The 23824-nt window shown below is 41.8% G+C and overlaps 1 protein-coding gene across 1 annotated transcript in view; it reads right to left on the bottom strand.

Moving 5' to 3' along the window:
• Positions 1 to 240: 240 nt before the first annotated feature.
• Positions 241 to 23824, bottom strand: part of LONRF2 (LON peptidase N-terminal domain and ring finger 2) — a 30623-nt gene continuing 7039 nt past the window's right edge. The window contains exons 2-12 of the mRNA XM_057374846.1: positions 16479 to 16597; positions 13155 to 13277; positions 12095 to 12256; positions 11411 to 11636; positions 9365 to 9461; positions 8901 to 9015; positions 7559 to 7680; positions 6577 to 6735; positions 3442 to 3604; positions 1335 to 1484; positions 241 to 988 (exon numbers count right to left, since the gene is read on the bottom strand). Coding sequence (XP_057230829.1) covers positions 830 to 988; positions 1335 to 1484; positions 3442 to 3604; positions 6577 to 6735; positions 7559 to 7680; positions 8901 to 9015; positions 9365 to 9461; positions 11411 to 11636; positions 12095 to 12256; positions 13155 to 13277; positions 16479 to 16597 — 1595 coding nt within the window. The 3' untranslated portion in view covers positions 241 to 829. The remainder of the gene's footprint in view (positions 989 to 1334; positions 1485 to 3441; positions 3605 to 6576; positions 6736 to 7558; positions 7681 to 8900; positions 9016 to 9364; positions 9462 to 11410; positions 11637 to 12094; positions 12257 to 13154; positions 13278 to 16478; positions 16598 to 23824) is intronic.

Here is a 23824-nt window from a genome sequence, read left to right as displayed (position 1 = left end):
GGGGTGAAATCATTATTTCACAGCAGTGTTTATCATACTTTAGGAACCGGCTTGGTTTGAATTTAGCAGTAAGACTGGCTAGGATTACTTTGGGTTTTCTCTTCAAAGTAACCAAAGTACATCTTTCCAAACATTTCATATATACTCATTCTGCTACAACATGTAAATCACAAAGGAGGGATTACCTAAGGCTACCAAATACTGTACTCATTCAGTAGCTATTATTCTTTTAGATAAATATCCTCAGATGCCTTGACTACAAACGGCTTAACCTGTTTTTTCCTCAGACTGTTATTTGCTGAAGAGAGAGAGATGTGGGTGTATGACAGACTGCCTTCTGTCTGTTGGTTAGTCCTTGTGCATACTTCTGCTGGGCAGTGTAACTCCACTTCTGTCCACTACCTTCAAGAAAGTCCAGGAAACACCTCTTCAATCCATGTCCAGTTTCCTCTTCCTACTGAGTGAAAATCCAGATCACATGCAGGCCAATGGCACTACTCTAGAACTTAACTCTCTTGCAGGCTAGAAACATCAACTCTATCCTAGTACTTTGAAGCAATTATCCACATCCATCAGCTACATTCTAAACGTAGCATAGCTTTGTAGAGGCTCAGTTTTCACCAGGACAACAGGAGAGTGTGCAAGGTTTGGAGAATACCCAGATAACAAACCGATGCAATCGATGGATGCAGGACGCAGTCAGAAAGGGCTGTTCCTTCTTGAAGGAATTTTTTAAAAATACAAAAAAACAATCCCTCCCCCTTTGCCCTCCCCCAGAACAATCTGTCATGAGATGTTTTTCAGTGCCCACTCACAACACAGTTCCACGTTATCTGGGTCTTTTGCGAGTCACAAATATCAACACGCGTCTGATGGCAATGAGACGGTCTTTAAGGGAGGTCATAGCCAGTATTGCCAGCTGAGCTCGGTTTTCCAGAGGCAACACGGCCAAGAGCCACCAGTACCAGGCAGGACCACTGGGGTTGCTCTGCAAAGGATGGAAAAACATGCATTATGTATTCACCAGMATTATGTATTCCCATAAAGGAGTATCACCTTCCTTCTCACCTTCTATTTACTCAGAAAGTCACTACAAAATAAGCAACAACTAAACACCTAAATGTAGGTGTTCTCTTTATCTGCATACACCATTAAGCCTTATCTCTTCAGCTACCAAATCACGCAGACATATTGTTTACCATGCTTCATGCTAACTAACCAAAATTGGGTGAGAGTCCAGAATATACAAAACCGCAGCAAAAATCTGTCAGACAACAGTCTCATGTAAAAATTCTGTTTAAAATAAGGCTGCATAAGTAGGCAGGTTTTATTACCTGTGGCTCTGGTTCTTTCCCTGGCATGGATCCAAAATGATTGAGAATTTGCGCTTTCATATTGTCTTTAAGAGAAGTAAACCAGGCAACAGCTTGATCATAAACTGAATCATGAAGGCGGACAAGTTCTTCATATTCTGGTCCTTCAACCTTATTGTTGAAAGAAGGGAGATGGAACAAAACAGGTTTGATACCATGGAGTCCATATGCGTCCCCAGAAGCAAACGAAGCAAAATAATGCAGTGACTACTACAGCTGTTCAAGTGTCCTTATCTAAACCAACTGTGACTAAGTCTCAGATTTCAAACCTGTGATGCTGGAGTCTTTTTACCCTCCCCTAGGTGTTCTGAAGTGACATTTCCTGGAGCAGTTAACTGCCTCACACTAGTACCCGTTCCTAAATGCTGGCAAAACAGAAGAAATCCTGGAACATCCTATTTATCATCTCAAACCCACAGCCTTGAATCCCTGCCACAGAGTGACCTCTGGATAGTGGTAGATCATCTGACAAAACAAAAACACTACTGCCACCGAGCACAGAGACCGGAGGAGCTATGGCACTTAAGAGACCAGTACTGTTTTAGAGAAGTGTTAAGGCCATGGTAGGACAGCCAAGGAAAAGGAGGAGGGTAGACACCTGAGCAGGCAGGAAGCAGGGAAAGTAATGCTTTCCCAATACCAGAAACAGCCAGGAAGAAACATCTTCACTGAAGCAGTGTTTTAGTTGCACAGGCCTACTATTAGCAATTAGGGAAAAAAAGCATAAGCAAAACCCACCATAAATGGGTGATTTTGGGGGGTTTTGATTTTGGATTTTTGTTTTGAGTTGCTTGGATTTTTTCCCCTTTAACGTGCACATCAATGGTGTGATTTCTGCTATGCTACTCACTCAGATACACATCTGATCTAGCTGCTCCAGATGCCTTTCACAGTTGAGGAGAAGCAGCTCTAGAGAGAAATTAATCCCATCTTAAGATAGGTATCTCAGAGCAGATAAAACAGGCATCTTTGGACTGAGATTTTCCACTATCACATATATCATGAATGTCGGGCACTGAACAGACACCAGCCTCCCATGTGAGACAAGGTAAACCTCACTCTAATTATGGAGAGGTGGGTCTCTAGCACCATCTGCAAACAATGCCTGTGTACCTGAGTTCCACCACTCTTCACTAGGGATTTAAAAAGAGCAGAGCCCTCACTCTGAGCAGACTGCCTATTCCAGCCTTTCACAAGTGGAGGCACTTCATGAGCTCAACCCTTCGTGCCCTGGCAAACAACCGCATCATCCTGCACAGGTTAGAAAAGCACTACTAAGGTTTTGCAGACTTTCACTTCAAATAGAGAACTGTGTGACCAAACTGACTTCATCAACTGGCAGGAGATTACTGCTAAGCTCAATGTTAATAGCTACCGAGGTTTTATAGACACAGTCTGAAGATGATCCAGAAAGGTCCAGAATGCCCAAAAATTCAGCCTTTGGCCAACACCCATCACAAGCACTTCACCTGATGAATGTGCTCGAAGAGGAGTTGTTTTTACAGGCTACTCCCCTCTCTGCACTTCTCTGCTGTCAGTCAGCTCTAAGAATGCTTGTACAGGGCATGGTCAACTACATGTAACTAAGAACTCATTTTAAGAGCAGACTCCCACATTTATTTGAGGACCTGTTCTGTAAATGAGAACATTATGAAGTGTGGAGGAACTTGGAGGACATTATGAAGTGTGCCAACTGTCTGTCCAGTTCAAAAGAACAGTCAGTTCTCTACCAATAGGAGCATGTGCTTTTAGTAGGCTTTTAATTCTGTACCAGCTCTAAAATGTTACTCTGACGTCACCTAAACACCATGACCTCAGCATCCTAGAAGCTACTTAGAGATCCATGAAGGGAGTGTAACACTTTAAGCAGAGATAATTATAAGGGAGAAAGGAAGAAAGGGAAAGAAGATACAAAGTTTGTTCCATGGTTTTAAAAGTAGAGCTTTAGTGTGTTTGTAATGATATTGGCTTTAAAATAATGCACAGCTAGCTTGAAATGCAACAAGGAAAGGCTATTTAAGTGAATCCAGCAATACATGGGTATGAATAACTTTGCACCATAGATCACCTTTTTATCTTCAAGATACTCGATGTTTGCTGTGTTATATCCATCTCGCTGGCCATGGCTTAAGACCCTAAAACGACGGACACCAACTGTATCAACAACTGAGCGTCCATCAGGAAAAAACTTTACGTCCCTGATCTCTAATATACAGCCATGATCTGCAAATCTGAAATGACAGAAGGGCATAAAAGTGGAAGTCATCAACAAGTGTTTATAGACATCAGGACAAATACTGGGCCTAATTCACCATTTTTTATTTGAAAGAGGATTCTGCTTTGGTGACAATACATTTCTGCTTATTCCCCTAAGCCACACAACCCCCTCCCTTTCTGCCTTCCCTCCGAGGACCTGGGCAGCAGCATTTTCAGGACATGTTTGCAGGGTGAGAGGGCTGGAAAGGGACAGAAACTAAATGAAGCATGTTTCATGCTGGGAGTTGCCAGCTGCTGTTGGCAAATTCATCTGGTTTGCGAAGAAAACAAGATGGATAAAGATACCATAAGGAAATCCAGAAACTGAGGAACAAATGCATGGCTGTGAGGACTAGCCCCCTACTCCAAGGTGTAAGCAGAACACTGCAGGCTTTAGAAGAAAAGGGCTTCTACATAGCAAGTTTTTTTTTGCTTGCATTTGTTTCTTTAAAAAAAAAAAGTCAAAGCAAACCCAAAATACCCTCTTCCCAAAAGCACATTTGTATCCATTATATTTAAAGTAGGCACAGGTTTTAATCACACTCTGGAAATAGACATGCAATAAACTTTTACTTTATCAAGCTTACTTAACTCCACCTTTGAGCTGCAGTGATTTCACTAGAGAGGGTGATTGCACAATGATTGATCACCACAATAAATTTGCAGGTCTACATCTCAGCTTACTGCTAAGCAGAGTAAAGCACTGAACCTAGTCTCATCTCAAGATACCGAATTCCAGCAGGATCTGATAAATTCTTTATCAGAGAATATCTTACATTGGCTATATCTTACAATGGAGTGACAAAGAAAGTATTCCTGTTTCTGCTCTACCAAAAATCATGGGTTTGGAAGGGGTGGGGGGGAAGCTCACCACTGTGAGCAACTGTTCTTTCCCAGCCACCGTACAGGAAAAAAATCAGGAAGAGCAGGAGGAGCAGAGCTGCACAAAGCTAAGTCCTGCTGCTCTACCAGTAGGATTGATTAAAAAAAGCAAGTTTGTTAGTTTATTATGGCAATGTAACACTAGACGCTAATTAAACAGCTACGTAACAATTGTTTTTAATTAATGATTTTAGTGACATTCATACTGAATCTGAAAATTAATACAGAAGTGATGATTTTTTGTTGTTGTTCTTTGAGAAGTTACTTTTGGGCAGAAAGTGACCTCAAAGAGATAAAAAAGCACCTGGAGACAGGCATAAAAGGTGCTGACAACATTAGGAACTTCTATTGTTTTACCAATTTTAAGTCAGAATGGTGAAATATAACAGAGGAGGGTAATGAACTAAACATGCTTTGTCACTGTGTTTTTCAAGGGAGGTTTGTATCCATGTCTCAGCAGATGAGGCAAAACAAGTTTCCCCACTTCTTGTATTCCCAAGTTGATTTCGCAATTTTGAATAAACAGAAGAACTTCTTTACTTGTGTAAGAAGCTGCAACAGCCTGCTAGGTGTCTGCAGATGAAGGCACCCTGCGCTTTGATGGTAGATAACTTTAATTCGAGTTATAATGCTCAGAAAGTTTTATTATTTTAGTAACTCGAAACAGACAGGACTAGAAATCTAACTGCTGCATTTTAAAATACCCTTCATGATGTTATCGAACAAACCAATGACTATGTAGGTATTGTAACACCTTGGCCCTTTTGTGTTATTATACCTGACTCCAAGTAAGTTTGGCTCTYCCACAAGCCGGAATGGATGTAAGAAGCGTTATCACTGAAGTCCTAGGGTAATTCTGCCCTCACTYGCACAGGTATTCACTTCCAGAGAACTGGTCATAGGCCTGGAAGGGACTGCGGAGCATCAGCTGCTGCAGGAGTCTGCACTCCACTGAGTGCAGTACTGACAGCATGCCAAATGGCATTGCAGCACAGCCACAGCTGACTGGAAGCTGCAGCATCTCCTGTATTCTTTTACAGCTACCTTACTGTTCCGTCGGGGAGAAAAATAAAATATCCCCTCTCAAAAAACATGAAGTGGACAAGGAAAGCCTGCCAAGCCTCAGTAATAACTGTCCTACTCTCAGCTCCAGTGATGGTCACAGACAAAAATGGTGCTCCTGAGCATGCCTGTCTAATGTGCTCTTTAAAATTCCCATGCTTGTTATCCATTCTACTGCCTGCATCATGCCAATGTAAATTCTGAAATCAGCAACTATTGCATCTCATAAGGCAGACAGACCTCTCAAAACCACCTCGTGTTTCTCCCATGAGCATGGTTTCAAAACTCCACAATCTGTGAAGTATTTAAACTTGAAGGCTTTTGTAGAATCACCGAACAGTTTTGCATTGTAAGGGACCTTTAATCTAGTCAGTCTCTGCACAGGGAGCTAGAAACACATCAGTATCAGAATTCACAAAAATGAATGAAAGGTGTAATCATATAGAAAGACAAGGTAACCCACTCACTGGAGATAGTTTAGACATTGCAACACAGCAATAAAGACAAACATTCAAATTCAACGTCCAGCAGCAAAACAGACTTTTCAGCCAAGGGTATACTTTGTCTCATTAAAATGATACCACTCTTGCAGGAGAGCTATGGGAGGTCTGGATGTTTTGCCTTATTTTTGTTTGGTTTTTGTTTTTTTTTAACTGAGTAGATAGATGAGGCATCCTACACAGACAGTCAGCTTTCACTGGAACAAACAGGCCAGCAAGCTTTCCAAACACACAGCCAATTAAGTGCTATTTTTGGAGCCTGTACTAGCAGGATGAGTCGCATTCTTGCTATCATCCAACAGGGGAGTAATAAAATTACAGCTTTGTGTGAAAAGGAATGTTTATAAAGTTCAAAACTTAAGAAGTAAGCAACTTCAGTATTGGCTCATACARGACTGGAAGAAACCACAGTGGTTTGGGGAGACAAGTAYACTGTGATGCAGTATTCCACTAGAGTCACAACAGCCTCTGCAACAACAGAACTTCTCATCTCGTCTCCTTACCCTTTTAATTCATCAGCTAAGCACATGCCAAACTGCTTGGTACCAGTTTCCATGCATCTTCTTATCATTAGGCGATAACGAGGTTCAAAGACATGGAGTGGACAAGGGATGGTAGGAAAGGCCATGGTACATACGAAGATGGGAACRTCTTTATTCAAACTGTAAGAAAATTGTTAAAAAATAAATCACATTTTCTGGGTGCTGTTACATTTAGCATAAATCCTTAATACGAAACAAATGGTTTCCTTAGACATTTACAAAGATTGAGTCTATCTCTTCAAAGTTTGACATTTTCACAAGAAAAACAGTATTTCAGGACTCTTTCCATTAAAACATTAAGTAAACCAACCCTCTAATCTACTTCCATAGAGGAAAAAAGTCAAGAAATAGTCTGCTTCCCAAATAGATGCATACTGATATATCTAACTTYGRTACACATGGCAAGGTTTTGGTGATAACTGTTCACAGTAACAAAGTACTTAAGAACCAGCCATGTCCAAAGCAAGATGGCAGAGAATCCTCAAGCTCAGYAAAGCCCTTTGATTTCAAAGCAGCCTGCTAATCCACTTATTTTTTTCAGGATTAACTGCATGTTTCGTTTTACTTTTAAGTTGAGTTATAGCACAACATTCACAAGTCACTGACAAAATTGGATCCTTGAACTTCTCCTGACCTAAAGTATAACCCATTTATAATTTGAATTCTATTCCCAGAAAACCCTCTCTGTAACTTCTAAAGCTATTATGTTGTTTCAGAGGAAAAAGCAATTATCCTTATTTTAAGAATATTGTTGTGCCTCTACACCACCCAAGCACATTGTTGTTTATCTGCCACATATATGTCAAAAATACAAAACATCTGGCAGATTCAATTACAAATTCATTTCTTTGGTGCATTTTTAGAAGCAAATCAATCTTCTGCAGTAATTTAGATTGAAAAATACATTTCTGTAACAGCTGTCAGTAGTATAAAGAGAGCCTACTTTGACAATTCCTTCATTTCTTCCTCATAAACTTTCTTCCTTTCAGATAATTCCTCTGGCAAGTAACGGACTATCAGCTCTTCTGTAAGGACGGTCTTCTTRTAAGTTCTGCTTGCCAGAAACTACAAGGAAGAGTCAATCTTAAGTCTGATAACAAAAAGACAAGTAACATCTTTTCCTCCCAACCCGTTCTTCCCTAAGACCAAAGTGCACATGAGTTAGGATCATACTGATTCCTCACCMTTTTCAGCCTCCAGGCACCAAAATTCCACTTCAGCCTATGTGGTTCACCCCACTGTCTTTTAACTCTAGCCCCATACTCTTCTTTGGCAGACATTGTACTACCAGGAAGAAAAGGCAATTCCTCCCCACTTTGGCAGAAGATACATACTTGTTTTTCATCTACAGCTGTCAGCTTACTGGCAAGAAGTACTAAGTACAGGATATCTTACAACTGCTGAACCACAAGGGTTGACCAAGGAGTCACCATTCCTAGTTCACAACAGGCAGATACACAAACTGGAAATATGACATGAACAGGGCTATGGCTGAGGGTACCCAGGCATGACCTGATGTGATACTGGGAGCCTCCAATTCTTTAAGAACCAGCAAAACCATTTGTCTTCCACTGAATGCCAAAYATATTGAGTAAATGAGGTCTGTACACAGCTTGATGCTGCCAGTACTGTCCTGTTCTTGTTTCACAGAATAGTTTGGGTTGGAAGGGACCTTTAAATGCCTTATAGTCCAACCCCTTCAATGAGCAGGGACATCTTCAAATGAATCAGGTTGTTAAGAATCCCCCATCCAATCTGACCTTTAATGCTTCCAGGGATGGGGCATCTGCCAACTCCCYGGGCAACCTTTTCCAGTGTTTCATCACCCTCATGGTAAAAAATTTCTTACATCTAATCTCTTCTGATCAAATTAACTCTCCTTCACTAAAAGCATTATCCCTCTACTAAAACATCTGGCCCCATCTTTTTTATAAACCCCCTTGAAATACTGTAAGGCTGAGATCAGGTCTCTCCAGAGCCTTCTCTTCACATTGRACAACCACAACTTTCTCAGCCTTTCTTCATAGGACAGGTGCTCCAGCCCCAGACCATGTTCATGGCCCTCCTCTGGACTTGCACCCCTGTGCTGGGGACCAGAGCTGGATGCAGCACTCCAGGTAGGTCTCACTAGTGAGGAGCAGAAGGGCAGAATCACCTCCCTCACCCTGCTGGCCATGCTGCTTTTGATGCAGCTCACAAGCAGCGCACAGAAAATTTCCATCAAGATGCTTTCAGAAGTACACAACTTTGTGTACTTTTGTTAACTGGGGCAAGGACATACTTACTTCTGACAGCTTTTCTTTGCAGAGTGGGCAAAGTGGATTATGGTCAAGGCAACGCTCAAGGCATTTGAGGCAAAAGGTGTGTCCACAGGGTGTGGTAACAGGTTCGTAGAACAACCTTAACATGAAAACATGGAACAGAAGAACTAAGCTGCCAACAAAAACAATTTCCAATGTCTGGAGTGACTAGAACTAGCTCTTTCTTTCTTTCTTTCTTTCCTGTTTTTGTATAAGCCACAAGTGACAATATTATCTGAGGATACAAAAGAGGTTTTCACTTTTCGAAGTGATAAACAATGGAGAACACCATATACAATGGAGAAAACCACATCTGTAAAGATGTACAGTAGAGCAAAAAGGACAGAGCAATGATTTAGACATTCTGGCAAGTTTCTCTTCTTGCACCAAGAAAACGTTTTTTCAGAAGCTAGAGCCCTTCTTATGTTAATGCAGGTCAACAGTCATACCTCATGCAGAGGGAACACTCGAAGTCCGACGCATCCACCAGAGTTGTTGGTATTTCACTTGAAGTGTCAGTGGTGCTTTCAGGTAAAACATCTCCATCTAAGTAGTCAAGAAGGTTATAATAGTAAATATGTAGATATTACTGTRCTTTCAGATGTTCTTTACACTGTTTTTTTCATTAAAAACTTCATTTATGTCTTCTCTTTTCTGAAGTTTTGTTCCAACAAACACATTTCCCATCTAAGTTTTAGATTTTTTGGCAGGAGACCTTTCGGAGATGAGAAGACGATGTCTGTGGCCAGAGAATACACTTTAGAGCTGAATACCCATTATTTGCTTCTCCAAAAATGATCATGCTGTGGGTTTTTTCTAGTCTAGTTTTTAAAATACTCTGCTATTGCTTTCCCACCACCATCACCACCCCCACATCAGCCAGGCCAGATGTTTTAAAGTACATTAAGTCCAGAATTTAATTTGTTTACACACAGTCAAAATATCTCATCATTTATTACAGATTTCTTAGCAGGGGTMATTTTTCTTACAACTATAAAAAAAAGCTTACATTCTTCTAGACTAGACTGCTGTAGAAATCCCAAATTTTAGACAGCTTAAAGGACTACCGGAGTAGTTTGCACAAGCAAACACTGCTTTTACTAGCTCAGCAATCCATGAAGAGGCAAAACACTTCACTTAAAATTCTGCCCAGAATGATTTTTGCAAGTAGTTTATCCCTACATTTACCTGACTTCAAACTTCACAGCAGCATTATTAAAGCTCAAAAGCTATCAGCTCCAGCTTCTGTTGACACACRAGCAAATTCTACAACTTCTTGTACCATTTGCATCTTTGTGATGAGTTGCAACAGAGCCATGACTGCTGCCTCCCCATGCTTTTTATTAACCAAATTCCTGATCATTAAAAAGCTCAGCTTTTTATGTTAAGTTAAAACACTAGGATGCTTTGTTAAAGAGTAACTTATGTTCAGCAGCTGGTTTATCTTGAGCACAGACAGGATAGGTGGTGTGTGGCCTATAAAGAAAAACAGTGCTATCTTTAACCTACATCTCACATGTTAGCATTTAGTAATTGCAAGAACCTGGCTGCGTTAATTCTGCAAATAGTAACATAGCACTGGGACCTAGCACAGACCAGAAATTAGTGCTTATGGGTAAAACATGATCTCTGGCCTTCGCTGTGAAGATACAGGTGGGTCAGATTTCACAATCTGTTTGCTGAGTCTGCAGTTCACAGACAAGTACAGCGTTTTTTTCTCCACAGCAACGTGAGCAGAAACTCGCCATATACTGATCTTTTGTAGAGGTCACAGACAGACTATGGTACTTGGAAGACTTGTAATATTTTGGGGCAGAAGTCAAACTTGTAAAGGTGTAGGTCGGTTTTTTTTTTTCTCTAAGGGAAAAAAAGCACACCAGTACAGCAGCATTTTCACAACCTATGTTAATCAATTATGACACTGTTCAGTGAAATATTGCCTCCAGGGTTTTCAGCTTTGAGTACTAAAGCCACTCTGGAGGTCTTTGTTAGAAGCTTGAGAAGCATACAAATTGTAAGCACAATTCAAGTAACAGAAAACTGGGGGGGCCTTATTACCCTTTAAAAGGCTTCTTTGTTTGCTTGGAAAATTTCATGTAAAGTTGCATGTGACCATTTCTAATGCCAGTTAAAGATTAGTTTCCAGGCCTACTTCATCTTTCAATCATATAGAAAGACAATGAAGTTCAGATATAGCTGAGACCTAGAAAATGGAAACAGGACTAGCAACACAAAGACTAAACTGTGAGTGGATTACACAGACATTACATTGGAAATGGTCTGTTTGAGAAAGAAAAATAGTTTTCATTTGTTGAACTTAAACTGCTCTGGATTAAGGTAAATAGGTTATTAGAGCAGACACAGACACACCACAGAACTAACTATTATTCCAATTCCCATAGGGAATGTTTTATTGATAAAAAGGGAGAAGTAAAAAAGTTTACAGTTTTTCAGTACTTGCAAGAGAAAACACTTTTCTTATCCACCACACAAACCTTTTTTAGGAATCTTATTGGGGACATCCAAGCTCTGTAAATCCCTCATATCACTGGACAGCTTYCTTTTTAAGCCAACCCCAGGTAAACTGGAGAGAACAGCTCCCAAAGACTTCTTGTTGTCTTCAAAGTAGAGATCCAGAACATGATGGGAAACAGAAGAATCAGTGCTTCTGAATACATCAGATTCTTGGGACGGGGTTTTTGTTAACCTGAAAATCGTATCCTAAAAAAATAAGTTATATACAGCATGAGACAATTTTGTTTTGCTTTTTTTTTTTTGTATAGTTTCATCAGCAATAGACCCATGTTCCCACAATGAGCCTAGCAATGGAGAAAGGTCTGTACCTAAGGTCACTTCCCAGGTCAACAAAGTAAGGCCATGTCTCTGTCTACACCTCCTGTCTCTAGAAATTATGTTCCTGTCATACTAAAATCTTCAGTGGAAAAAAAAAAATACAACTGACTCCCACATGAAGGCACCACATTGTTTTCTGAAGAAAAACTATCACTCTCTTATTTTTTGAGGAAGYACATCCCAATAAGAGATCCAACACCAATGGAGAGAAGAGGCTTACCAAGAAAGCTAGTGCCTACACGGGTGCAGACAAATTACTGTCACACAGATCAGAAAGATCCATGTGCTAATTTTGGTATTTTTAGGTTGAACACWTTTTGCTTTACCTTTGAGGACCCAGCAACAGAGTTATCTTCCACAGCTGACTGTGTGTTTATGCTACTCAGAAACGCAGGTTTCAATCTTGTATGGGATGTTCGACTAGAGAAAGGTGCTGTTAGACTATCATGCACATTTTCAAAGGCTGGGAAAAACATCTCACACATTATCTAGTCAATTAGAAAGAGAAAAAAAAAAAGAAAAAGTAAGAATTACAACACAGATGTTTCTGTTTGTGTGAACACAGACGCACAAACTTCACAGCTTTGCAACATCCAGGACACCCTGCATTCCCCAACGCCCATGGGAAACCTGCATGGCAGTCCCCACAACGAGTCACRTTCCAAGATGCTCTTCTGGTGCCCACCTCCCTTACCAAAGGCTTCCTGTCCCCCCTCCCCCAGGGAGGCAGTCTGCTGTACCTTCTCCTGACCCTACCAATCTCCATTTTGACTCTCARAAGTCTTCAGACTACACTCTCCCATCAAAACCAGTTAACAGAGATGTGTTTAAACATTCCTTGTGCTCTTCATCCATTTCCTCCATTCTCAAGCAAATTTAACCTCTATCTTTAAGTTGTGTAGAGMCTGTTCCCCCTCTCACCAGTCCCCTATCTTGCCAAATACTCATTTCATTTTTATAAAAAGCTGCCTGTATGGATGGACACAGAGAACCTCATGATGGGCTGTTAGCACTAAATGTGTCTAACTTCCCATAAGGGACAAAATGCTACAAAGACTGCAGGATTTTTCCAGGACAGGGCAGCACACAGCTTCCTCTTCTCAATCCTCTGCCACTTCCCACATAAGTAATTTTCTGATGGGTACTAAAATTAGCAGCCTCAAGCCCACGCAGTGGAATTCACAAATACGTAATTCCTCTGGTTGAGGCATCAACCAAACCCAAGAGGGGCCTCACATAGAATAATGCTAAAAAGATTTATTAGAGAATCTACCAAATCAAACTATCCTTTGGTTGCTTACTATCACCTGAAATACCATGAGTTTTACTTGGCTGTGGGATTAAAAACAGCACAATGGCCAAGTAGTCAGTAAACACATTTTATACCTTTTGGGCTTCTTTCTTCATTGAGCTCCATTCAGGATTTAAGGCAACACAATAAAGAAACTCCTTCAATGCTTCCTCAGTCCTTTCCAATCCAGAAAGAGCTTTTGCTTTCACATAATGGCCCTGTTCACACAAAGGAAATGTACAAATCTAGAGATCATTTCTRAAGTGGCAGCAAGACACCAGAAAACAAACCTGAAAATTCATGTAATTCTGCAGGTGAAGAACAAGGTGCTTTTTGAGTAACAACCTCTTTGACACATGTGACTGAAAGAAATTCAGTCCCTTCTGGTGAAAAAAGATTCTCCAGGAACCCTCTGCTGCATCACCCCTTGCCAAAGGTATGGCTCATTTCCTGAGAGAAGAGCTGGGAATGAGATGGGGTATTCATTTTCCCAGGGACAAAGCCTATTACAYATCCCACTGTGCTTGGACACACCAGAGAAGAGTTTCACATACCAGAGCAAACTTAAAAAGTAATGCAGCTGCATAGAAAAGGCACTGGCACAGGGCAGGCTGGAMGTGGCAGCTGAGACAGTTCAGCATAGCCACTTCTGGGTATCTTACTAAGACACAGATAATTTTTCACCTGTTTTACTTGGCCCAAAACCATCAAGAATTTAGGGCAACTTACCAGTGCTTAACCAGAAGCCTTTTAGCCCATCCTACCTCTCCCATGTTCTGCAGTGGCACATCCATGTTACGCACAGTAGCCAGCTTGGGACTAAATACTACTTTACTTGTTATTAGTAGCAAGAGAGGAATGCCTTGCCTCTGAACTTTCCTGAGGATATCAAACTATAGTTCTAATCTGACTATGGAAATTAATGCCTTCACAGCAAAAAGAAACTAAGTGCACATTTAAACATTTCCCTCTTGCTTATCTGACAAGTGTGCCCTGCAAGTCCACCTCTGACCCACATGAACATCTCTAAGTGGTACTGAAAGTACAGCTTCATTCATCTAAGAGACTGGCTAGATAAGCAGATCCATTTTTCTTCCTTCATAATCATGAAAAAAGATCCAGTATCACATAATGTTCCTGAGCAGGTAACTCCCTCATTCTTACAATACTACCGTCCAAGCTRAGACCTGTTAAGATCGTTACCATTCCCCCGGATTTGGAAGAAAGAAGCTCATGCCAAAATCAAGTAGCAGGCACTGCATAGGCCAGGTTAATTAACACAATTATCATTTGGTGACCTGAACAAGAAGTCTCAGTACACATCAATTCTCTACAGGTAAGATACATTTTTATTTTCCTCAGTGCAGCAAGAAGGGAGATAGATACTGTCAGGCCTGGCCCTGACCTTACTTGAATGCTTGCACAGCCTCCATGAAACATTTTACACGCCTGCCATCACTGCCAGCATTACTTCACCACACTGGGGAGCCTACAAGCTTGTTTGGCCTTGTCCTTCAGGGCAGTAAGAGCAATGTCCTTATCTGACCTGCAAGGGAGGACTGAGCTGTCCATAGATAAAGTACCTAAAGATCCAACACCAGGAGTTAGGCCCAGGAACAAGAGGCCCTATACTTCTAAGACCATTGCTGCCACCTTCCTTTTCCTATTTTCACATACCCCTGGCAAGCATCGGACTGAAGGGTAAGATCCAGGTAGGATATCCTGCAGCAGACAGGAGGGCACCTCTCTCTACCCGCCATATAAAAACACAAACAGAYTTCTCCCTGCCTTAGAGAGTCCAAGACCTGGTTTTCATAGCAACTGAAAAGAAATCAATCTATCTATAGTTCCAATGACTACATCACACCCAGAATTTCACCAGTAACTCAGCAAGCCATTATATCTATTAGCAATAAGCCAATAGATACCAGTAGGTAAACACTAGCATCCTAGGAGTGACTCTCAGAATTAAGTTTAATTGTATATTGTGTTTGGTTTGGAGTTTTTTTTAACTACACAGCAAATGTTTGAGTTCACCTCTGCCACTGGATGACATGCTGCAATACACAAAACAAAGCAGATGCCCAGAACTCCTGGAGAACATGGATTCTGGATCTGCACAGATTATGTCCACGTCCTCACAAACATGAAAGCACAAGTGAAATACGTCTGAGACAACACTGGTTACGCCATGATGACAAATTTAATTTTCAATTAACATTCTTCAGAGATGTGATTAATGAAACCTTTATCCGCCTACAACTGACACACATCACATTTCCATGGATTCAGGCAAACAGACACTTGAAGAAAACATTTGAACGTGCGTAATTCATTTTTCTCCCTCTGCACAGAAACCCAGCTTATGCCACCGAGATGAGMTTCCTGACTTGATGAGAAATTAGCCAAGATAGAGAAGCAAACTGGATGCAGGGGAAGATTAGGAGCTGCCTTCCAACATGAAAGGTTTAATGGGTGACAAGACAGCATTCACAATTAGCTAACTTGTCAGACTTGGTGCTTCGGACAGCACCTCTCTGCTCGCCCTGCATCATTCCTGACTGGGAATGGAGCACAAGATGCACAGTCCTGCTTACAGAGGCAGGAGGCTGAGGCACTTATGCTGCACCTCCATAGTCTCCACAGGAAGAYGATCTGTGCCTAAAACCCTTCCCCAAGCTATGCTCTCTCCAGAAAGCACACAGAGGCTTTACCTGCTTAAACCTGTGCTGCAGTTTTGCTACTGATAGAAGCAGGACTGACTGCATGTGAAATCCTAGTGGGGTGAACTGCTGGACATCCAGTCCAGCCTCAAGCAACCAGTGGTAATGACAGGCACTGTGTGCTTCTTCCACTTCTCTCTCCTAACATAATTTCTAATACTTGTTTCAGATGGCACACTGCTCCTTCTAGCACCTTCTCTGTTTATGAAAAAAATCCCCACCCCGCTATGAAACACCATGATACAGGCAGACATAAGAGATATGAAATTTTAGGTTTAAAGAGCAAAGAAAAAWATCCTGAAATACAGTCTGTGGTGCTCCTCAGAAAGACATATTGGCCAGCAGGCTGTCAAAGCCACCTATTTCCTGGGGACACATCACCCTGTAGGGGCCTGCAGGGCCATCCTGCGCTGCCACTGATTCTGCGCCAAGCTGCAGCACGACATCCTTTAACGGATAACAGGCACCAGCATGAACAAAACCACACCACCGGGTGCCCACCATGAAAATCCCACCAGCTGGAAAGATTCTGAGGACCATCCAGACTTGTCCTATGAAGAACTTAGATATTTTTGACCCTGATAATGCCACGATGTTTTTCCAACAACACCCCCAGCAGCACTGCCCCAAGCACAGAGAAAAGCCCTGAGAAGAAGCAGTTTTCATTTTGGTCTTTACAAGAGGCAAGCACCGTACCGCGGGCCAGTGGGGTTTGTTTCGGCAGAGGATGTCTGCATCATGAAGAGCTTGCTGGTAGTTCTTCATCAACGTACAGAGTTCTGCCCGCTGTGCTATTAGTGAACACTTGCAAGGAGCTGGAAAACAAAAACAGTTGCAAGGAACTTCATTAAAATAAGTACTAGGCCATGTTAAATACAGTAACCGCATATCCAGCCATCATAACAATTAAAAAACACTAAACTTCACRCCCATTATATTTATATTCTCCTATAATGGAAAAAAAAGCAATTCCTTCATTCTTGCCTGCTTAAAATATATTCTTCTCACCCTGAGGCAACTTCCATGTTTTATCTAGCAGAACGTATTCCATATTCACAATCAGGATGCCACCTGCTCTTTCCCTCACCTTGCTTACAGGACGCTTCRGAAAGCAAAAAGAAAAAAGCTGCAAGTGTTTCTACCCTCAGTATGGAGAAAGAAATCAACAATATAGAACTTCAGCTAAAGCATTCCCAGAAGCCATTAAATAACAAAAATGCATGCAGCCTTTACACTTCACAGCCACTTGCCTTCCCCAGGGCAAGCAAACCTCTCATGATCACACACCTTGCCTCCACAAATTCATGAATCATTCAGCTCACACGAATTATGAACTTCCCAAGTATTATTATTCTGTCCTTTCCTTAGGTCTCTAGAATACATTTTGATTTTGTAGAACCACAGAAAACTGGCTGATCCATGTTCCGCCTGCCCACCAGGACCTCCAGCTCTTTCCTGCCCATCTGCTGTCTAGTCCAGCCCATCCTGTTGAACAGGGCTACTGTGCCCCAGGTACAGCTGCCTCTGCAGAAGTAGGCAAGGCTGGTCAGCCCATGTCCCAGGTAGTTGGTTTGAATGGCAGTCCTGCCCTCCAGCACATGAACCACTTTTCCCTCTCCCAGTTTCGTGTCACGGACAAACTCGCTGACAGTGCAYTCTTGCCTGTGATGGAAGCTGTTAATAAGGTGCTGAACTGCGTCAACCCCATTACAGACATCTGGGCAAGGCCACTGGTAGGCACCCATCCAGTAGCTCTCAAGCCATTAGCCACCACTTCATGCCCCTAATGGTTCAGTCAATGCTCCACCTCCCTGCCCACTTCTCCCCAAGAAGGACACTGCAGCAGGTGAAGGCAGCATCATTGCAAAACACGTGCTAAGTTTCAAATAATGCTCTGCTTTTGTTATTAGAACAGTTACCTCACCTTAGGTGATGAGATTTATAAGAGCTTTACTCCTAGKCACTCTTGACCTTCATATACTGGGGAAGGCCTCCACAAGGCTGGAAGCTGGCTGCTGGCAGCTAAGTACAGTAATCCTTTCCCAAGCATGAGCTGGTTAAAACAGACAGAACTGCTAATAAACTTTACAAAGGTTCCAAGGTGTGCTGAGAGACACAGCGTTTCTACAAATTTTAAACTTCACCTCCAAACTAAGTCTCTCAAGACTCTTCCACCAAGTGTCACCTTATGTACGTTCACACACAGAGCTCCTGTTTCCAGACCTCTCCTGCCCTCACTTCACTGTTTGGATCACACTTCAGGACAAACATCCTAAACATGCCCTCAGTAAGAACACACTGCCCATACAAAGCCCAGTTACAAATACATGTGCATGGACACAGAGTAAGCACAACTGCTGCAGGTGCCACCCCTCATTAATTTCAAGCACTTACCAGGAGGGATGGCCCAACATCACATCCTCCTCACACCTCCTCCCCTCCCTTGGGCTGATGCTACTGCTTGTGTGGCAAACCAGGCTCGCGTGGTTGCACTGAGAGCCAGAGTAAAGAATCAAYTGACTGAAAGTTAATTCAATAGAAACAAATAAATAGAAAGGTTTAAGAGGATCAGTTCCCCTTCAACTAGTTTACTCTACAGCCACACAAACTCAAGTGCCAGGACTTGGGGTGAGAAGGAAAGAAGSAGCAAGGAGTGCTGCCTTTTTTGGCTGTAGCATGGACTGATGCCAGATATACTAATTGCAGTGTGACGTATCAGGGCTGATGCTTCTCTGCTGGTCTCAGACAGTGACAATTAGAGACTACACTTTAAGAGCTCTGCAAAAGCTCACACAGTGGGGTTCTGTATGTTTTTGTTTGTGTGGTTTTGTCTTGGTTTGTTGTGGGTATTTTTAACTATTACACATGCAGACTACTGCAGTGATCCACAATCGTTATGTGATAGTTTTTAAAAGACTGCAAGTTAAACAAAACTGAAAGCAATTAATCTAATATCATCAAGGAAGTTTTTTGTTTCTATTAGCATATACTCAAATATGAAATTATTTAATTTAGCTGCATTTGAACAGTAAGGAATGCATACTTTGTGTTTCCATCTTTGTATCTGCTCTAGGGTACCCAGGTGCAGGATATGCTGGGGGGAGGGGGGGCAGAAGCACTGGGTGGGGTATTTCTGGCACCAGAGGGAAAGGAAGCAGTGTGAGAATGGGGGCAAAGCAAGTCATCTTCCTGCTTCTGTTCACTATTGCACATTTTAACCACACTGGTGCTTTCCAGCACTCTTCAGCACAGTTCACACATCCCATAGACCCAGAGAACAGCTTCATCAGCTCTTTCTCAGGAATTTGTCTTCAGAAGTTTTAAGCAAAAAAAAAAAAAAAAGCCAATGCAGAGCACAACGGTGTGGCAAAGCCTGCAGGTCCACCTGAAGCAAAGTCCAAAGGGTCTTCACAATATGAAAGGAAAATAAACCAACCTGGAGGCAAGCCAGAAAAAGCTACGTGTATTCAGGGCTTGTACCTCTTGCTCAGTGAGATTCAGTCAGAAAGCACAAGGTGTCGCCCATTTTAATGAGTAACTGGCAAGGAATGTTTAGTTAACTTAGAGAAAGGACAAAAAACCACAACAAACTAAATAGCTTTGCTAAAGACAAGGCTATTCAACGGGTCTTGTACAGGGGGATGAAGCACCAAGACCAGATGCCATAGCTGGAGTGGTGTCCAGCCACCTCCATTCAGGCTCACCTCACTCAAAGAGCAGCATGGCCTGAAATCTTGCTTGCACCCAACCAATGCACCCCTAATTCCCAGCYTCCTGCTGTCAGCAGGACTGTCCCAGGAGGGGACTGAAACCTCATTCTTTGTCAGTGGAACTGAGGCATCAGATGGCTGACTCCAACTTAGGGTCCAAATCGAAGTGGGACAAAAAAGTGAATATCCATCTGCAGCCTAAATAACTACAGGGTTTCYTGTAAAGAACCATGATACTGAGTTGTTCCATGCCACAGCAAATGCTGTAGTGAAAATTCTAAGTCACAGAAAGTGGATGGAGAGGGCTTGAGGTTATACAGCGTTTGCAAACGCTGCTAGATGCCAGTACACAGGCCAGGCAGGACAATGCCTTGAGCACACCAATCCAGTGGTCAGGAGGAAAGTGACCCAGCCCATGCCAGSTGGGTTGGGACGAGATGATCTTTAAGGTCTCTTCAAATTCTCAACATTTTGATTCTATAGTAACTGTCAAGTTTACTTGTAATTTAAAAAAAACAAAACAAAAGACCCCAAAGAAACAACCCTGAAAAAAAAATGTTGCACAATAATYGTAAGTTTGACTCTCTTTCTCTCTTCTGGAGAATAAGAGCAGAGAAAAAATTATTTTATTAAATGACTTATTATTTCAGGCCAAATTAAAAAAGAAAAGCTTAAAAAATGTCACCCTTTCCACAATACAAGCAGATGGCACTTCRTGAATCAACTCCTCCTGGGAATCTACAGCTGCACAGCAAAATTTATGTCCTTGTCAGCACCAGGGATGCAGTACTGAGGCTCCCAGGCTCTGCAGCTCCAGGCAGTTGGGACACAGAGATTTYCTCCAAGACGCAAGTCCTGGAAGTCTTCCCAAGCATCTCACTCCCCCCCATCCCCCAGCCATAATCCTACTGCAGCYGACAAACCCTGGCCCACACAGGGCCCACAGTGAAGACTGAAGTTTGGGTCTTTATCTCCTGGACTCTCCATTGGACTACCAAATATTGCCTACCCTGAGTGTGGTTGTCAGCTTGTATTTCTCTAAAATCATTAACTTTCCTCTGAGTTCATCTGCACGTTTGTTACATTATAATTTTACTTATGCAGAAGCTAACAACCTAAATTACTTCTCCAGATATGCCCAAATAGTCGAGGTTTTTAAAAAAATTATTCTGTTTAGTTCAGGAGGCTGGTAGAAGAACAGGCTCCCCAAAACCTCCTTGTGCCAGGAAGGCAGTTAGAGCAATCAAGAGAATTTGCCCAACTGACCACAGATGATCATAAAAGTTMTACTGTAATAAACTACACTGCAATTTCTTCCAGGAAATCAGCACACAAAGAAAAAACTCAGAGTTGCTATAACTCCCTATTTCTCTTTATTTGACAACTCCTCCTAGAAAAGCGCRTCTTATTCACACTTATTTCAATACTAAGCATTTTTCCTGAAGGCATGAGCAGAACTGAAAGTGTCATCACAAACACCTTTCAGTCTTGCTTGTAAGAGTCAGCCTGAACAGTACTTCAGCAGAAACTTCTCTCACATTTTAAAGAAACTTCTGCCTGGAGTGAAAAAGAACCTTGGCTTGTTTTGCTACATAATGCATTCAGTTCTGAACAATTCAGTATTGAAAGCCTTTAAATAAGCTTGAAAAATAATATGAAACATTAATTTTTATTTCAGTGAGAAATTAGAAAGTTTTTGTAATTAACTGAATAGCAAATTATAACTTCCAAACTTCATGTAGCATGACAAGTCCACAAACAAAAAATSGATGCACAGGGTTATTTGGTAGGGAAAGAGGAGGTGGCAAATGGATCGGTACAATTAAAATAATTAGCAGAAGTGGTAAAGACATTCAGAACATTAAAATAAAACTTCGTTTCACAGGAAAGATGAAAATCAGCTTCCCAAAACTAATTAAGGGGAACAAAGACCATAACTACATACTTGCAATGAGCAAGCCCACATTTTCTAAACCATCAGTCCATCTTAATTAAATTAACAACTGGACTTTTTAAAGTATATATATATATATATATATTAAGTATATATATATATATATATATATTTTGAATATCACAGCTTTTCCTCCTTGCATTTACATCACTGGCATCTTCCTGAAGTGAAGTAATCTATGACCCCAGAGGAAATGTGCAAGAGCTTTAAGTGCACAGAGAATGCAATAAAAGATGGCTCTTCCTCCAGAAGTCCACTTTTGCGACCATGCAAAACCTTCAGTGCACTTAGGAGGCAGGCACTTGTGAACAGCACTCTGCAGGCACATATAACACCCATTTCCTCTGGGGGACCAAGGGATCAACACTGGCAGACAGTAGTGTATGGCCTTAGGAACTCCTGAAATAGGGTGCRGTGAGGATGAGGAGCACAGGGCATCACCATCCTCCACCAGGAGCTTGTGCCACCAATGTTTAGGGAGATGTAAGATTGAACTTATTTCTCTGAAGCCTCTGTATTTTGCTGTTCAAAAGCCCAGGCTTGTGAGCACAGACCTGTGTGCTGAACAAAATGCTTTATATTCTCAGCAGTTTTATTTCAGGCTCAGTAAGTCCTCAGSTAGGAGGCTCCATATGTTATTTAAAGCTGGACTGTCATCACTGCTAAGCACAGCTAATCACTATTCTCATCATTACKCAGGAGAAACACTGTAAGGGAAGTTGTATGCTACCCCAGAAGAGCTGCAACAAATGATGCAGCTAACTTTGCACCCTTGCTTCTGTGCTGTACCCCATGAGGCAGAAGCATGCCCGACTGATTACATTAACCTACAGTTTAGTTTGCATGTCCACAACTCCAAAGCCAATGATAATCTTCTTCCCAAACCCATAAGTGATGAATTGCAGCAGCAGCAGCAGCAAAAGTCCCAAATTCAAGAATGTCTCACCACAGAGCTAAGTGCAATACAACAGACCATTGCTTCCTCCTATGCAAATCCTAATCTTTCAACACTCTGCTAGAAGCCTGCTACTTTTTCCAGATAAGACTGCATGAAACAACACCCCGTCCCTGTRTTTTCAGTTTTCACTGTACCCTTTGGACATTTGGGCTGATTCACGTATTGTACCCCAAGTCCATCGATGGCCTCTTGGCACTAATTCACCCAGCATTCAGTGCACGGCTGGGAAAGGTTTCCGAACGAAGCCTCAGGCAGAATGGAGCTATCCTCSCAAACAGTAGGTACAGAGACTGCCACAAATCAAAATATCTACAGACCGATGTATGATATAACAAGCAAGATTCAAAACCAAAACAAAAAACCTCAAAGGGTCAACCCCCTGCCAGATCTCCAAAGCACYCAAGGAAGAGATATGACCCTCCCAAAGAAACAGGGACCTGTGCTAGGTGMACAAGAAGCTGTGACTGCAAGGAGACTCCAGACACCACTGTGCATCACAGACAGGCAGGACCAGCCAAGTAGGTCTCTGATGATCACAGTTCAACMAGATCTTCTATCATAAAAGTACTTTACCAATGACAATCTAGTTGCCTTCTTTGACATGATTAGCACTTCAGCTACACTTCTACAAGTTACCTTTCAGGTCTCTATAAGCTCTTTTTCCAATCAAAGCTTGTTTCAGAATTTCTGACTTTTGCAAAAACAATCTTCTTGTTTCTCAGTTATTACCTCACTCCTGTCCYCAAATAGAGCTGATCACTTAATACATTTGCAAAAAAAGAAAGAGTACTGCAATACCCTACTAATTTTAGGATAAGGAAGCACAAGTCAGTTCTATAAATGTCTTCTTTCAAAAGCARAAGACATTCTGTTATACTTTATCAAAGAAAAAAAGAAGAGCATGCCGTTTGAAGAGACTTCAAAAATTCATCAGACTTTGATAAATAGATATAGTTCATTCTCGAGGATTGCTGAAGTAGTTTAATTATTTACAGGAAATTACATCTAGGTTACATACATGAAGGGGGAGGGGAAAATACAGTTCTGTACCCTTTAAGATGGGTTCATTAGAGGAGCTATGTTAATTACTTTAAGAAAAAAAAAACCACACACAAAAAACCCAAAGCCCACAGTCAAAGAGTGCTGTACAGCACGATGCCTGCTTCCCTTTGCCAATAATGAATAAGCCTCCTGACCACCTTCACTCTGGTCTTGCAGCCCTACAATGCCTCTGCCTTCAGCAGACTTCTGCAAACAGACAAAACCTGAGCACTCAACCACAAGCTCTGYACAAACCAAGAGTAAAACGAGCTTCTGCTCTAAAAGACTGGACGCATTTCCAGTGGTGACATATATGAAGTATTTACTACTATTTTTCAAGCACTGCTTCACACTAAAAAGCGTGGGGAAGCGGGGGGGG

This window comes from Malurus melanocephalus, unplaced genomic scaffold (assembly GCF_030028575.1).
Source record: "Malurus melanocephalus ecotype Western Australia unplaced genomic scaffold, MMel_1.1 scaffold_234, whole genome shotgun sequence".
Classification (NCBI taxonomy): Eukaryota; Metazoa; Chordata; class Aves; order Passeriformes; family Maluridae; genus Malurus; species Malurus melanocephalus.
Note: the sequence above shows the minus strand (reverse complement) of the source record. Positions and strands in the feature narration are given on the sequence as shown.